The sequence below is a fragment of the Ascaphus truei genome, chromosome 16 (assembly GCF_040206685.1).
Source record: "Ascaphus truei isolate aAscTru1 chromosome 16, aAscTru1.hap1, whole genome shotgun sequence".
Taxonomy (NCBI): Eukaryota; Metazoa; Chordata; class Amphibia; order Anura; family Ascaphidae; genus Ascaphus; species Ascaphus truei.
The window spans coordinates 37,396,535-37,413,829 of NC_134498.1; the positions used below are offsets into that span (position 1 = coordinate 37,396,535).

A 17,295-nucleotide genomic window follows, 5' to 3' on the forward strand; every position below is an offset into this window, starting at 1 on the left:
ATTTGCGATTCATTCAAAGATTATTTTAATACCGAAGGAGCTGTCCCATGGTAAAATAGTGTTTAATAATTGTTTATAGCCAATAAACATAATAAATCTGAACTTGTGGTCCTGTATTTTATTAATGATTTAAGTATGTGATATTTTATTGTTCCATTCATTTGCAATTTCCATTGAATAAATGATGTCACATAACATTTTTCAATGAGAGTAAAAACATAGACATGGTGTGAAACAGTAAGAAATTTATTACCAGATTGAATGGGAAAACATGGTAAACTCAATATAAAATAATTTTTTTAACAGGAAGGAAAGGTTAAACGTTACAAACTCAATATACAATAACAAGTTGTTCTTAACTATTTTTTTTATTTTCATGTAACGCCTTCAACACAACAGTTTGAATGTCTTGCCGTACCATTAATTTTTTGATAGGGTTCAAGTTTTTAATATATGGAATTAGGCTTTTAAAGAAATCTAACTCTTCATCTGCATTGTCTTTAAATGCATTACTCACTTCGAATTTTTCTATAGAAATCAATTGTTTTTTTAATTCGTTGGACATCTTCATTTTTTTGGGTTGTGGCTCTGGGCATGTTGCAGTCTCACACAATGCATCTAATGTAACATCTCCAGATGCGCCTTCTGCACTTTGCTTAAATTCCAGATTTGAGACCATTTTTGCAGGCAGTTGCAGAATTGACACCGTTTTTGCAGACAATTCCAGAATTGACACCGTTTTTGCAGGCAGTTCCAGATTTGAGAACGTTTTTGCAGGCAGTTCCAGATTTGACACCGTTTTTGCAGGCAGTTCCAGATTTGACACCGTTTTTGCAGGCAGTTCCAGATTTGACACCGTTTTTGCAGGCAGTTCCAGATTTGACACCGTTTTTGCAGGCAGTTCCAGATTTGACACCGTTTTATCAGCTAGTTTGAGATTTGACACCGTTTTATCAGCTAGTTTGAGATTTGACACCGTTGTTCCAGGCATCATTTGGTCTTTGAGAAACTCCATCATCTTGAAGAACCGCCATGAAGATGTGTTTTCGTACACACTTGCACCTGCGTCCCCTGAGCGTGGAGTTTGGATTTTCTTAAGTTCTCTGCGGTAATTATCTCTTAAATTCTTCCACTTGCCTTTTGCTGAGTAAGCTAAAAAATAAAACATAACACACAGGTTAACATCAAACGGTAAAGCAATTTGCATTCAACCCATTTGCTGAAGGCCGTGATTATACCAAAAAACGCCGGCAGTGTCGCATAGTGTGACACCGTGCGGCGCAAAAACAAAAGGCTGTAATCCAATTGAGGTAAACATACCTTGAGCGACGTGCGCGCCGCCTGGAGCTGCAGGGCGGCAGACTGGAGAGGAGACAGAGGAATTTGTTTTGGGCAGGCGACGACCGCGTCACCGCTCACGGCCACGCCTCCCTGTCTCCTCTGCTTCTCTTTTGTCTCCCCTACATGTTCAAGATGCCGCTCGGCCTTAGGCTTGGTCTCCACCGGCTGCTGCAAACTCGCTATGGCGGGCGCTGCGGGGACAAGAGCCGCCTCTCAATGAGGCCGGGCCCGCTGCAAGGCAAGGCAAGCTTTTCTTTCAGACCCGAAAATTGAGATGGACACGGGCGACGGAGCGCTAGGCCACGCCCCCGGCAGTTAAGCCAATGAGGGCGAACCTGCCGGGTGATGTCACGGCCGCACCCCCGTCACGCCACCCCCGCCCCCCTGTCTTTTCCCCTGCAGCTCACTCCAGACTGGGGAATGTGGTTGCACGTGCCGCCAGCCTTGCAGGCATACGTGCAGAGCAGGTAGCGGGGCCGTAGCCTTAGGCTGCGGTCCCAGTAATGTCTGTGACACGCGCGCCCGGCGGGGGGCAGCGCGTGTAACAGCGCTAACAGTGATCTGCGGTCTGTGAGGAGAATCTTGCGACGGAAGGGGGCGGGGGTTTGCGGGGGCGTTGCCATTACGTCACGCAGCTGGTTCGCCCTCATTGGGTGAACCGCCGGTGGGGGCGTGGCCACACCTCCGTCGCTAGGAGTAAACTCAATTTTATTGAGTTGGGAAAAACCCTGCAGCACGGCGCGACTGCACCGTCTGCGTGGCGGTGCGTAGTGGGCCCAGCCCCATTGAGGGGCACAGTGCACGCACAGTGCACGCCGCGCCGTGCGCACAGGCTGTACTGGGACCGCAGCCTTATAGGCCATCCCTAATGCGCGAGCTTTCAAGCAACGGCCGGGTCACGTGAGCGGTTCAGCCAATCACAGCGAACCCGCTTCGTGATGTCATAGCCACGCCTCCCTATCGTCTGAAACGGTATGTGCAGAAAATTGCTTGAGTGACGGGCGCGCAATATAATCTGAGCCTAAGGCCATAGCACAAACATTCTGCCATGAAACATTTAACATAATGTAAGGCTGCGGCCAGGGCACGCGCGATCAACATGCAGCACCTTTATGAGGCCGGCCATAGTGCGGGCGATGAAGCATTTCGAACCGACATTTTTTTTAATTTTCGCGCAATGGCCGCCTCACGTGGGCATTTCAACCAACCAGGGTGAACCAGTCTGGTGATGTCATGGCCACGCCTCCCCGTCACGCAAAAATCAAAGTCCATACAGTATATCGCTCAAGCAACAGGCACGTGCTTGCACTATATCCTAAGGCTGCAGCCAGGCATGGAGCGGGCGCGCTGCTCGACTGGGCTAGGTGCGCGCTCGCCTGGGGGCGCGGCCACGACGTCATGGAGCTGGTTCGACCAAAATATTTTGTCTTTCCAAGCAACGTCCGCGTCACGTGAAACGGTTCAGCCAATGAGGGCGAACCGCTCACGTGATGTCCCAGCCACGCCTCCGTCACGCCTCCCGATTCCTGTTGCATGCAGTGCATGTTTCGCGTGCATGATGTCATGCGATCGCACAAGCATGCAGTATAATCTCAGCCTCTGGCTGAGATTATGGTGCCGGCGTCGCTGCGCGCCTGCAAGCATTCTTTCTGTAGTGGGCTATGCAAGTTACCCCAGTGCCTGCGCCTGCCGGCGAAGAGGCGTGTTGACGCGGTAGCAGTTTGAAAATACAACAAATGTTGTATTTTCAGGCGGCTGACGCGTGACGTCAGCGCACGTGAGCTGGTTCAGCAATAGCGGGCGAACCAGTTTCGGGACGTATCCGCCACCCCCATGCATCGCGTCTACAAACTCCTGCAGCCAATTTTACAAATCGCTTGGGCTGCAGGCGTGCGCACGGCGGTGCCCTCGTTTGCGACCATAATCCACACGACCATAATCCTAGCCTAAGGCCAGGTCCCCGCTGGCTACTGCAGCACCCGCTGCAGGGACAAGAGCCAGCATAGATCTGCCCCGAAACCCACTGCACAGAGGGGATCATATACTGAGGGGGGGTCCTCCGTCCCTCGTTCCCACTGCCGAGTCTCGCCTGGACATTGATTGGCTGCTGAAATTGACATCACGCTGCTGCAGCCGGAGATCACAGATTGAAAAGACTCCCGCACTTTGCAGCCACGTTGACACCGCACTTTGCAGCCACGTTGACACCGCACTTTGCAGCCACGTTGACACCGCACTTTGCAGCCAATGGTAGTTGAGAGAGGGAGTGGCTCAGTGAGTAAAGACACTGACTGACACTGAGATTGTTGCAGGGAAACCTGGTTCACTTCCCAGAGTCGGCTCCTTGTGACCTTGGGCAAGTCACTTTACCTCCCTGTGCCCCAGGCACCCAAAAAAAAACCCATAGATTGTAAGCTCCACAGAGCAGGGACCTGTGCATGCAAAATGTCTCTGTAAAGAGCTGCGTACAACTAACAGCGCTATACAGGAACATGCTATTATTATTATTATTACCATTGGCCGCCAGGAATCAGACACGAACGCCCACACGCACGTCATGTAGCGTGCTGTGTGAGAGGGGCCTTAGCCTTCCTGTTGTTTTTGCTACGTTATATCATATAGCATGCATTTTGCCATGGTAAGGCTGCGGTCCCAGTCATCACTGTGACACGCGCGCCCGGCGGCGGGGGGGGGGGGGTGTGGTGCGTGCACAGCGCTAGCTGCGGACTTTTTAGGAGAGAGGGAGCTTGGGAGGGGGTGTGGTCGGGGATTTGCAAGGGGCGTGGCCATCACGTCACGCGGCTGGTTTCCCCTCATTGGGTAAACCGCCGGCGGGGGCGTGGCCATGCCTCCGTCGCAAGGTCTAAACTCAATTTCATTGAGTTGTAAAAAACCTGGCAGTACGGCGCAGCTGCACCTTCAGCGGGAAGTTGAGTACTGGGCCCTCCCCCATTGAGGGGCGGTGCTTACACGCACAGCGCACGCCGAGGCATGCGCTGTGGCAGTTACTGGGACTGCAGCCTAAGACACGCCATGCACGCGCCTCTCACCAGCCCCTTACCAGCTCCCTGGCTGTCCCCAGTCCCTCCTCGCTCCCTGGCTCACTACACACTGTGACGCGTCAGCTGGCAGGGGCTACAACCAGTTTGTGATCCCGAGCAGCGACGCGTCACGTGGTGTGGCTTCATAACGCTGCCTGCCGACCGCAGATCACGGTATAGCGCTCTGCACGCGCCGCCAGGTCGCAAGGCGGATGTGCAGGTGCGTGCAGTGGGGCCTCAGCCTAAGGATGCGGTCCCAGTCATGACTGTGACACATGCGCCCGGCGGGGGGGGGGGGGGGGGCGCGTGCACAGCGCTAACCGCAATCTGCGGTCTCAGGAGAGAGGGAGAGGTTACGACGGGAGGGGGCGTGTTTGGGTTTTTGCTTGGGCGTGGCCATGACCTCACGTGGCTGGTTCACCCTCATTGACTGAAGCGCCGGCGGGGGCGTGGCCACGGCTCCGTCACAAGTTCCACACACAATTTTTTTGAGTGTGTGGAATCTTACAGCACAGCGCGGCTGCTGAATGTACGCCGACGCATGTACTCAGCCCTGAGTGACTGGGGGGCCGGTGTTTGAGCGCACAGTGCACGCCGAGGCGTGCGCTGTGGCAGTCACTGGGACCGCAGCCTAAGGGCTTGGTCCCGCTGCGTCCGCTGGTGCGTGCGGCCGCGTGCGCCACCAGCCCCTTACCTGTAATCCGTTGGTCCCCGCTGCCTCCTCCCTCCGTGGCTCACTACGTGCTGTGACGCGTCAGCCGGCCAGCGCTACCAGAAGAAAGTGTTCTGGAGCGTTGACGCGGCACGTGGTGCGCGTGTGAGCCAATGAGGAGGTAAGCAGGGGAGCAGGGAAGGAGCTCGTAGGGAGGCGGCCTGTTTTTTTTTTTTTTGCAGGCTAACCAGTTTGATTCAGGAGGAGGGAGCCTGGCCTCCGGGCTCCTGCACACCGGAGGAGGGGAGGGGGGTACGAACGGACGGACCCTCCGTTCAAACCACGCCCCCCCTGCTCAAATCACGCCCCCCCGCTCAAATCACGCCCCCCGCTCCCCCTCCAACTCCCTACAGACCACAGATACGGGTCTGTGGCTCTCAGCGCAATGCCTGCATTAAGTGCGGGCGCGCTGACGGAGGGAGCGGGGCCTTAGCCTATGGCCTCGTCCAGGGTGGTGCTGAGCGGGTGCGCCCGCTCACGCTGGACACGTTGCGACAATGCACGTGGCCTGTGGGCGCGCCTACTTGGCGCTCAGCCGCTTGCCGAGCAAGCAAAATTGATTTTGCTGCTCGCAAGCGCGTCATGTGAGCGTTGTGGTTGCGCCCACAGACGCTCGTGCACCTAGCCGGCCAGGGATCGCCCGGCCGAGCAGGGCGCAGCGCTGAAGCGCCAGCGCGCCTGTTTCCACCCTGGACGAGCCTATGGCTAAAGCACAAGCCTTCTGAGCAGGCGGGTGCGCTCACGCTGGCCGCGATGAAAGACATTGATGCAATGTGTGTGGCCAGCGTGAGCGAGCACCTGCGCGGCGCTTACCTGCTTGGCGAGACAACCAAATTTGATTTGTCTGCTCGCTGATGCGTCACATGAGCGGTTTGCCCAATGAGGGCGAACCAGCTGCGTGACGTGAAGGCGCTCCCCCCGACGCGCCTCCTCAAGCGCGCTGTGGTTCAGCCAATGAGGGCCAGCTCAAATGACGTCACGGCCACGCCACCTCCCAGCCGGGGCGCAACATCACGATTGCATAGTGCATGTTTCGCGCGTGCGCGCGGCCGCAATAATTGACTTACTGGAGATGGACAACGTGGTTGTAATTTCCCGCCACAACTTGTCGTGCAGGTTCCGGTCGTGGTAACGCACGTTCTGCCGGTTCCACAGAGGCTCTCTTTTAGACATCTCACAAATAAATTTTTCTATGGTGGAATTATCCATGCTGTAAAAACAAAGTACTAGCACTTCACAGCACAAACTACCAGAAAGGGAAGACCTGGGCAGCAGGGAGGTGGGACACGGCCGTCGCGGGAACACAAAAAAATAATAATTTCTCCTCAAAATACTGGCGCGCCGTCGCGCTTCCTCACGCGCTGTTTGCTGGTCGCGCGCAGTATTTGGTCGCGCGCGCTGTTTGTTGGTCGCGCGCAGGAGGCTGGTCGCGCGCTGTTTGCTGGTCGCGCGCAGTGTGGCAGACGCCATGTGGACGCTCGGCGCATGCCTCGCCTCGCCCCACCCCTCCCTCCCTCTCTCCACTGAGGGGTCACGAGCATGCGCCCTCGGTTTTATAACTTGCGTTCCATTTTGTCACGCGCTTACGCCAGCTCGGGTCACGCGCCTGCGCATTGCACAGGTGGCTTCTGCGCATGCGCTCTGTTCACTAAAGAAAGTAATCGTGTGTGTGTGTGTGTCCCCCACCCCCTCTCATAATACCCGTGCCGGGGTTCTCGGTCCCCTTCCTCCCCCGAGTCGCTCCTTCACGGGGTTCGCCTTGCCCCCCCCCCGCCCCCCGTGGGGATGAGCGAGGGAAAGGGCGACAATGAGGCCTTCTATGAGCAGCTGCGGCTGCAGCAGCTGTACGGGGAGAGCAGGGCGGGGGGCGGCCCGGAGTCGCACACCTTCCAGGACCCCTCGGACGGCGCTGTGTATGAGTGGGACCCGGACAGGAAGGCCTGGTTCCCCAAGGTGAGGGGCAGCAGCGGCTCACTCACTGCACACTGTCATTACAGCATACATACATAACTATATATATATATATATATATATATATATATGTTCTTGCTCTAATCTCAGCATTATAAAATATATGTATGTGTATATATATATATGTATAATATGGTCATCTCGTCTGTGTTTTTATTAGGCTGCGCTTATAGTAGAAGCGGAGCGACGTCTTGGTCGCGATCGCTGGAAGTCAAGTCAATTTTCCAGCGACCGCAGCGTGACGTCAGCGTCGCCGTCACTATATGTGCTTATGTCGCCGGCGATGGCGACATAACGTTGCTGTTGCTGGAAAAATCAAATTGACTTGACTTCCAGCGATCGCGACCAAGCCGTCGCGTCGCTTGTACTATAAGCGCACGCGACGGCGGCAATGCATTTGTTTTGCCACGCCGGCAATATAAGCGCAGCCTTAGGCACCAATGCCATTTGTCTCTGAACTCGTTACTCTGGAGATCTTATTTAACCCTCTCGGGGCCTCAAACTATTTGCAAAAGCACTGAAAGGGTTAAAGAACAATAATTTCAGTCATGCCGGTTTCTGCTGCAGATCAGAATTGAATCAGCTTGGTGTTCTTTTTTGTAGTCCGTCTGACATCTAAGAAATGATCTTGCGAACTGGCACAATATTTAGTGCTGATTACTTTTATACTACAGCCACCTTCCATTTAACACCATGCATTTATCCTATTGCCCCCATCAATTTACCCTATTGCCCCCTTTACATTTGCCCTATAGCTCTTCCAACAATGAAATGGTTCCCTGTCCTAGCTTTTTGTTCAAAGCGGTGATTCCTTCCCATTCAGAGAAGTCATAACATTCAAGCTGATGTGCTTTTCAATTTTCATACAATTTTAAAAGAGGAATGAGTCTTCCTTGCTTGTCATCGTTACTATTTGAGATTTTGCCGTACTGTAGGAGTTTGGTTACTGTCACTATATATATATATATATATATATATATATATATATATATATATATATTTATTTATTTATTTATTTAATAAATTTATTTAATATATTTTTTAAATACTAATAATATAAATAGCCCTACAAGAGCTAGACAAATTACATATGAAGTTGAAACCCGCAAGTCTTAAAAATCTGTTAGGCTGCGCTTATAGTGCCAGTGACGCGACGCTGACGTCACACTGCGGTCGCTGGAAAAATTGACCTGACTTCCAGCAATCGCGACCAAGGCGTCGTGTCGCTTCTACTACAAGTGCACGCGACGGCGGCAATGCATTTGTTTTGCTGCGACGCCGCTTAACATTTATAAAGAACTGTCGTAACCGATGGTGAATCTACACTTCTCTAGGAGAAACAAAAGGGTACTAGAACTTTGTATGACATGGTTATTACTAGAGATCGGGTAAATACCGTTACCATACAAAATCTACTTAGACTTCGCAAGGTTTCATTTTTGAAGGCAGCGTAGTTGCGTTCTATTAACCTTGACTATTTATGGAACTGACATTATTTAGGGACACTGCGTCATTAAATGATGAATTATTTTATGTCATTAATGTTCTGAGATTCACAATATACCTACTACTGTATTTGTTTAACTTAATTATCAGGTATACAATTGATTGGTTGTATTTTTATTTGTTTTTTTACAACTTTTTTTCTTTTCCCCTTTGCAAATAGATTACGGATGACTTCCTGGCTTTGTACCATGCAAACTATGGTGTAGATACAGAATCTAAAGACGATTCTAATCCAGGTAAATCTGCAGACAATAAGCAACCCCCAAATGCAAAGCCAACAAAAGATAAGAAGCCGAAGGAAGACGGTGAACCCCAATCTCAACCAGGGGAACCAAAGACAAAGGGAGAAAAAAGAAAGCCAGACCCGGGTAAGGATATAGCGACAAACATTGTGTAGAACCCTCTTCTTGCAATGAGTCCCATAGTTACAATGGCTTTTGTACTGTATCGAATTTTAAAGGAACATGCAATATCCTACGTGTTTTTTGTAAATAAATCAGTTCTGTAGTATTAGATAATACTTAGTATTTTTTTTACTCAACTCTTGATGCCATTTTTTGAGAGTTTTAATATGCTGAGCATCTTTGATTTCTATAGAAGGTTTAGCCCACGTCCCCAGCAGTGCAAGAGCTTTGCAATGCTTTTCTGTTTGTGATCATTTGTTGCCAATGCTCCCAGCTGTTTGCGCTGCAAACTGTAACAATAGATTATGTTCCCTTTAGTACTATAAGAATACATTGTAGCTGCTGATTTTCACTGATTGATTGAAACTGAAAAGCGGCCATTTAGTGAACACTGGGAAGCAGGATCTTTGCGATCGTGGGAGAACTAATAGATCGGCAGCTTAGCTAATTAGTTTTCAATAAAGGTTAATAAAAGGCTCCATATATTAAAACAAAAAAAGATTTTTTTTTTTTTTTTGTAAATGGCTGCTTTTATTGCTTCTGTAATATGCATAATTTACATGTTAAAAGGATATTTATTGGTAATGAAACAAAACAAACCTGTTCTAGCTAGGAGTCCAGTGGAAAGGTTTCTAGTCTGGAGTGCATTGCTGTTGATAGTTGGATCAGTTGTGGCCCAATTGCAATATTAGATATTTTACCTTAAGTTTGTCGGGGGCTTATGCATAGCGGCTTCCGTAAAGACTGTAGGGAATGTCTGACATCTGAGTAACCGTTAGCCCTCTTAATTTACTGTAATATGTTGTTATAGGTTTTTTTTTAAAGAGGCAATCTTATTTCATCTATCTACAATATACTTATTGGCATCTATAGTAACATACAACCTAACTACTTTTCAGCTTGGGAAAGAGATGTGGGGCATACCATTTCTGATACTCGTGGTCTGAAATCTGGTTTAGAGCATCCTCATCCATTTGTACTCGCAGATTAAAACAAATCTATCCTATAGTCTCAGAGAGATGTTGGCGTAACTGTTCCATGGAAGGTTCATTTTTTCATGTATGGTGGTCTTGCTCTAAAATACAAACCCTTTTGGATACAAGTTGTAGACGTCATAAAGGAAATTACTGGTTTTAGTCTCCAGTTGGATCCTTTAGTGGTTTTGTTGGGTGCAGTAGATGTGGATAAAAATGATGTCCTTAAATCTAACTCCAGTTTTCTAATCACATATTTACTATTTGCTGCCAGATTGTGCATTGCTTCTAACTGGAACAATGTATCTGCACCAAATATGACACGCTGGTTGATTAGATCAAGGGTGCACAATCTTTCCCTGCTGCGCCCCCCTGCCTGCTTCCCTCCCTGCTCGCGCCCCCCCCCCCTTACCTTCTCTCCGGCGGCAAATGACGCCGCGGGTCACGTTGCCATGCCAACGTAACGTAACTTAATGACGCTGTGTTGACAAAGACAAGGTAAGCGAAGTTGCAGAGGCCTCGCGCGATCCCCCTGCATTAATTTAAATGCCTTGGGGGAAGAGGGCTAGGCCTCTACAGCCGCCGCGCCCCCCAGTTTGCGCACCCCTGGACTAGAGCTTTGGAGATATGTGCATTACTTTTTCCATACGACAAAAACACTCTAAATGTATGAATATGCGGTTTCCTTTCTTGTCTTATTTGGAAATACATAACGAGACCAGATGATGCTGGGAGTTATAGTATATAGATTAGAAAAATTAGATTTTTTTTTCCCCATATAAAGGAAGAGGTCTCAGATATGAAGACGGTGTCTTTTTAATTTTATTTTGTAGCAATGTCTAATGTTCTTACAGAATTCTTCGATTTATATATGAGCTATTGTGTGAGGGGGGAAGGGTTATGGGAGGGTAGAAGTTTAGTAGTTATTAATAAGTTTAGTTTTTTTCATGTTAGATTCATATTATATACTTTAGATTATTTGACAGCACGGTATTCAGTGGTTTAAATATTATATATATATATATATATATATATATATATATATATATATATATATATACAGTATATTCATTCTATGTATCTTTAATTATTTTTTTTATGTTCCATATTATTAAAAAACTAATAAAGATTTTTTTTTTTAAAAGGCAAGCCAAGCTGTTCATTATTATTATTATTTTTTTTTTTTACATATGATTGAAGTAGGGGGTCTCCGGAGCTGAACCCCATTAATTTCAGCTCTAGGGACCCCCTGTTTCTGAAGAAACCTCCGTGGTGGGTGCCGGTTGCTATACGCTCGGCTACCAGGGTTCACGTAATGGCCGCTTCCGTGCCCTGCGGGTTGATAGGAAGCCATGACGTTACTCTTTGCGGCTTCCTATTGGCCCACATGACGTGGAAGCTTTAAACTTGCAGGGGATACTTGCATCCGAAGGGTTTGCCGGTATCTCGGGAAGCATGGCGTTGCCGGAGCTCAGATTAATGGGGTTCAGCTCCGGCGAACCCCTGCCCCAACTCTAGGTTAAGAAAATAGAAAACGGCTTGGATTGCTCGGGCGTTCCCCATTGTTCGATGTAATTTAGAAAGATGGTCTTGGAAATGTTTGTAAACAGAAGCTTAGATTAGGTTTTACTGCACTTACCCGGCTCCTTTCCATATTTTATTTATAAAATGTTTTAGCAGGAAGTAATACATTTGAGAGTTACCTCTTGTTTTCAAGCATGTCCTGGGCACAGAGATATGATGTCAGATACATGGTTACAAATACATTGTAACATTAAGTGAGCAAGATTATACATTATATACAAGACATTCCATGCACAGCAAGGCCGCGCTTATTGTGCCGGCGAAGCGACGGATGACGTCGCCACCCGCGAAAGTTATAATTGAATTTTCGGCGACGTCGCTGGCGACAGGGTGATTGCCCAGCACACAGCGTTTCCACTGCAGCAAGGGATTCTGGGAAATGACATGCAAATGAGCACACAGTGCCACCTTTTGTCTCAAGCTCGTATTACACAAGCAAATCCTCAAGCCAATGCATGCTGCTTCAGACACAGCTTTTAAACAGAGGCTGGGATGAGATGCAAAGTCATTAAACCCACTCACAGACATGTTTCAACCTTGATGGGTATCATGTGTGAGGTTGGTTGCTGGCTATGCTGGTTTGAGACTAGACTAGGTATTCACCACAATTATTAAGGTTATGGTGGGTAATACGAGCTTGAGACAAAAGGTGCACTGTGTGCTCATTTGCATATCATTTCCCAGAATCCCTTGCTGCACTGGAAACGCTGTATGCTGGGCGATAATGGGGAAAGACAGGGTTGCAGACCTGTCTAAGACATGCAAATGAACATACAGTAATATTTACAGTTGCTATATGCTTTACTGTGGAGGGTTTTTGTCACTTTTTTTTACCCACCATAACCTTAATTGTGGTATATATATTATAGATATATAGAGATAGATATATATATATATATATATATATATATATATAGATATATTCGTTCCTTGTCAGATGTGTAAGGCTTCTACCACCTAGTCTTAACATATTAAATATGCCAGTGTTATTAGTTACCTTTGATCTTACTCAGAACGACAACATTTTTGCTTATTCCTGTGTTAATTTTCTAATTTACAATGTCCCAATGTTGCTTTCTTTTCAGGGTGGTTTCATGTAGAAGATCAGAGAAACACGAATGTCTATGTAGCCGGTAAGTTCAATTCCTAGTTTTCGTTTCTAATTTCTTCACCTTTGTATTTTCAGACCCAGCAAATGTTATGTTGTAAATATGTTTAAAGCTGCAATCCCACCAACCGCTGGGGTCCTCCGGAGCTGAACCGTACGAGGGTCTTCTCCTGGGACCCCCGGATCAAGAAATAATTACCAGTGAAGATGCCAGTTCTCCTGATACACGAAACAACATGGCTGCCGTTATCGGCAACCGATGATGTGGCTTTCTATTGGCCCGTGGATCCCACGAGATTTGGCGGTCATATTGTTTTTGCAGGAGGGAATTTTAAACCCGGTATCTACACTGGTAAGTATCTCTGGGACAGGGGTATCCCCGGGGCTGAGAATAGCACGGTTCTGCTCCGGGAAGACCCGTTAGTTCCAATGTAAAAAAAATAAATAAATGCAAATTAAAGAAAAATCTGGGGTCTTTTTTTCTTTTTTCCCTCTCAGGATATAAATATTTACAAATTCACTTATTTCCTTTTGACCACTTTTTAGGGCTTCCTCCTGATGTAACAAACGATGAATTTGTCCAGATTATGTCGAAGTGTGGGATAATCATGCGAGATCCGGTGTCGGAGGAATATAAAATAAAGCTGTACAAAGATAGACAAGGGAACCTGAAAGGAGACGGCTTGTGCTGTTATCTGAAGGTCAGTACAAGGTTGTTTTTGTACACCTGTCATCCCTGAGCTTTTGTTGTTTTTAAAACATGTGACTTCCTTGTATGTTTTTTATTTATTTTTTAATAAATCAGTTCTATAATATTAGTAATTTTGTTTTTTAAATTCAACTCTTAATGCCATGTTTAATGAGTTTTAAAGCATCCTTTGATTTCTAGAGCAGGTTTTTGCCCACCTCCCCAGCAGTGCAAGATCTTTGCAACACTTTGCTGTTTGTGATCATTTGCTGCCAATATTCCCAGCAGTTTGAGCTGCAAACTGTAATATATAATGTTACCTTCGTAATATAAGAATACATTTTATATGCTGAGTTACACTGGCTGAAGCAGCCAATTCGTTAGGCACACCATGGGAGCGCCAAACGATTGCCATCTTGGGTAAGAATGTAGAATTCTACATTGTCACATGCTTTACATATATATATATTTAAAAACAAAAAACAAAGGGGAATGTAGTATTGCTGCCTTAAAGATGGAAAAGGATTTTGCCCAATAAAGCAAAACGCTCTTAAAAATATTCAGCATGTATGTAACAGAAGTGGTGGTTGAATCCTTACCCTCATCTAGTATTTTCATACAATTGATTCATATGTTGACTCTAAAATTGTGCCCAAAAAGTTTTAGAGAAGCAAACTGTACTCTGAAAATGCTCACGAGTGATGGACCGGGTCAAAAAAGTACCGGGTAACTGGGGAAAAAAGAAAAGGTACCCAGCCAAGTAGGTTTGAAGTACCGGCAGCAGGCGACAGAGGGAGCGGAGGGAGGAGCACGATGACATCCTGCAGTGGTCAGCAGCCGGAAGTAGTGGGAGAGGAGGAGGACAACGACGACGACATCCTGGTGGCGGTGGGAGCAGAGGACCATGTGAGCGGAGCAGGAGTGGCACTAGAGGAGAGCCGGGGAGGAGCGCGCCCCCGCGGTCTGACCCGGAAGTCTTCCGACTTTTGTTGTCTGCAGCTGCTGCAGCGCAGCTCCTCCCGGCTGTCCTCTAGTGCCGCTCCTGCTCTTCCTGCTCTGCTCAGATGGTCCTCTGCTCCCACCTCTAACGACTGCAGGATACAGTCATCACCCTCTGCTGCAGGTTACCGACCGCTGCAGGATGTCGTTGTCCTCTACCATCGCTGCCGACTGCTGCAGGGTGTCGTCTTATCCTCCTCACTCCGCCGCCAGCTGCGTCTCTTCTGCTGCTCTCCTCCTGCCGTTCTCCAAGAGGAGGACCGAGGGAGCGGAGCAGAACGGAAATACCCGGCACCGGGTTCCAGTGCCCTGGACCGCTTCGGGGTAATTTCCGGGTAGTTTAGATATGACCGGCTAATTTCCGGATACCTGGTCCATTACTAATGCTCAGCACCTGTTTACCATTTCCTTAAAGTCCTACAATAGACATTACGTTAAAATGGCATTTCCTATGTGTGAAATAGCAGCCAATTGTTTTCTATCCTCCAGAGTAGACATTGTAAGCACATATCTCTGTAGCGCAATGTCCGAAACAATACATATATATATATATATATATATATAGTTAACGTCTAGCGTTAAGAAGAAGGTTTACTGAACGCAACAAACAAAATATCTGTTTGGTAGAATTGCAAAAGGTTGGCACCCTTAACTTTTTCACTGCCAGAATGACTGGCTATAGGTTGTCACCGACACTGGCGCCAGGATTTTTTCATTGCTATTTGCAGCGATCGCATGGCCTGACCCCTGACCCCTGCCCCTTTATGTCAAGATTGGAAGAAGTTCTTGTGTTCCTTGGTCACTGCTGCACTCAGCCCGGTACATGAGCAAAAAAGTAGATCTTCACGGAACCCCATAAATTTCGTGGCCAACTCCTGTCCTCAAGGGCCACTGTTGGGTTTTAAGGATATCCCAGCTTCAGCACATGTGGCTTAATCAGTCCTAGCTTTAGCACAGGTGGCTCAGTCTTTGCCTGAGCCACTGATTGAGCCACCTGTGCTGAAGCAGGGATACCCTTAAAACCTGACCTGTTGGTGGTCCTTGAGGACTGGAGTTGGCCACCCCTGCCTTAGAGTATCAGTGTGATGGTTGTGTAATGTTATAAAGGCATGTAGTCTTTATCCAGCCACTTTGGTTAGCAGAATATCTGGAGTAGTAGAGATGATAGAACTGGAGATAAATGGTTTAACCCTAATAGTTTAACCAGAATGCCAATAGCTCTCTGTTTCTTTACAACAAAGGGTCTTATTTAATCAGGTCTGAAGCGGCCGATGGCACGGCTAATGTCCTCTTGACAAAGGTCTGAGTTTGAGACCAAAATGTCCAACCACCAAATAAATGTTATCATTTTTGCATAACCTGCGGAGTGCTGCTTGTTCTACTTTGTAGCACTGCTAATGGTCAAACGCTCCTATTGACTTGGATGGCCGTTTAAATGCGATAAGGCCCCACCCAGACCTTGTTGAATAAGGCACGGTCTATAGTGCCGGGCGCGTGCTACGCCGGGCGCGCGGATTTTTAGTTGGCTGACGTTAGCCTTTCTATAGATGTGCCGCGCGCACTGCAGGGAGAGGGGAGCCGACAGACAGCGGCGAAGATTAAGAAATTAGTGTGTGTGTGTGTGTGTGTGTGTGTGTGTGTGTGTGTGTGTGTGTGTGTGTGTGTGTGTGTGTGTGTGTGTGTGTGTGTGTGTGTGCGCGCACACACACAAAAATGATCAAAAATTTTTTTAATTAAAAAAAATCTTACTTGCACTCCCCTTACACTTACACAACATATACACGCATATACACTTACCTGCAGCTCCCGGCTCTATATACACGGAAAGCATGCAGAACGCGCGTTCGCATATGTACGCACAGCCGCATGCTCTATAGAACGGCCCTAAGGATTTAAGCAGGGGGCATTCGCCAAGCTCAGAAGGCATATCGGAGCCTGACCGGCATTAACTGCCATTGACTTGAAAGCCGTCAACGCCAATCGAGTTTCCATTTTCCCAATCTGATTTGCATGAATGCCCCTTAAATTCATTGAGAGCGCCTGCGGTGTTTAGATTTGGTGGCCAAACCCTTTGATTTGTGAGAGGTCTTTTTAACGCCATGTTCCCCTCTCCACCTTCTTGTATCGTTGCAGCGGGAATCTGTAGATCTGGCTTTGAAGCTTCTCGATGATCATGAGATCAGAGGGCACAAACTGCGCGTCGAAAATGCAACGTTTCAACTCAAGGGGGAGTACGATGCCACCAAAAAGAAGAAGAAATGCAAAGACTACAGGAAGAAGTTAACTTTACAGCAAAAGTTTGTGGCATACTGTTTTTGGGCGGATCTGATTACATTTCTTTCTATTGTCATAGTAAAGCAGTCGCTGGATTGAGACGTTTTCCGTGCATGGCAGGAAAAGAAACGATATCTATAACATTGTGCTAAAGATTGATAGGTTACCCGCTTTCAAAACATCTAGAGCAGGGGTGGCCAGCTCCAGTCCTCAAGGGCCACAAACAGGTCAGGTTTTCAGGGTATCTGCTTCAGCACAGGTGGCTCAATCAGATTGAGCCACCTGTGCTGAAGCTGCGACTGAGCCACCTGTGCTGAAGCAGGGATATCCTGAAGCCACCAACAGGTCAGGTTTTCAGGATACCCCTGCTTCAGCACAGGTGGCTCAATCTGATTGAGCCACCTGTGCTGAAGCAGGGATATCCTGAAAACCTGACCTGTTGGTGGCTCTTGAGGACTGGAGTTGGCCACTCCTGCTCTAGAGATATATATATTCTGTGTGTATCCTTTTTGTTACTCTGAATATACCTTCCTATTTGTTGCATTTCAGGGTCCCCTGGCTGCAAAGGGTTAAATCCAGCTATTCACACCTGTTGCATTATTCTTTTTCTCTATAGGCAACTGGACTGGAGGCCAGAGAAGAAAGCTAGCGATACCCGAAAGCGGTTTGAGCGGGTTGTGATAATTAGGAACA

The 17,295-nt window shown here is 47.7% G+C and overlaps 2 protein-coding genes across 2 annotated transcripts in view; one reads left to right on the forward strand and one right to left on the reverse strand.

Annotated features, from left to right (window-relative positions):
• Positions 1 to 225: 225 nt before the first annotated feature.
• LOC142467478 (uncharacterized) lies at positions 226 to 6,603 on the reverse strand. Its single transcript, XM_075573225.1, has 2 exons — positions 6,162 to 6,603; positions 226 to 1,152 (listed from the first exon to the last, which is right to left on the reverse strand). The coding sequence occupies exons 1-2, from the start codon at positions 6,562 to 6,564 to the stop codon at positions 356 to 358; spliced, it is 1,200 nt and encodes a 399-aa protein (XP_075429340.1). The 5' UTR covers positions 6,565 to 6,603; the 3' UTR covers positions 226 to 355.
• A 122-nt stretch (positions 6,604 to 6,725) lies between these two features.
• Positions 6,726 to 17,295, forward strand: part of HTATSF1 (HIV-1 Tat specific factor 1) — a 22,030-nt gene continuing 11,460 nt past the window's right edge. The window contains exons 1-6 of the mRNA XM_075573224.1: positions 6,726 to 7,047; positions 8,732 to 8,939; positions 12,619 to 12,666; positions 13,188 to 13,342; positions 16,462 to 16,625; positions 17,219 to 17,295. The exon at positions 17,219 to 17,295 is cut by the window's right edge and continues 23 nt beyond it. Of these exons, the coding sequence (XP_075429339.1) occupies positions 6,880 to 7,047; positions 8,732 to 8,939; positions 12,619 to 12,666; positions 13,188 to 13,342; positions 16,462 to 16,625; positions 17,219 to 17,295 (820 nt within the window). The 5' untranslated portion in view covers positions 6,726 to 6,879. The remainder of the gene's footprint in view (positions 7,048 to 8,731; positions 8,940 to 12,618; positions 12,667 to 13,187; positions 13,343 to 16,461; positions 16,626 to 17,218) is intronic.

Coding starts and splice junctions, on each gene's coding strand:
- LOC142467478 (XM_075573225.1), bottom strand. CDS start 6,564: ATGGCGTCTGCCACACTGCGCGCGACCAGCAAACAGCGCGCGACCAGC. Junction 1,153..6,161: donor AACCACGTTGTCCATCTCCA/GTAAGTCAATTA, acceptor TTTATTTTTTAG/CTTACTCAGCAAAAGGCAAG.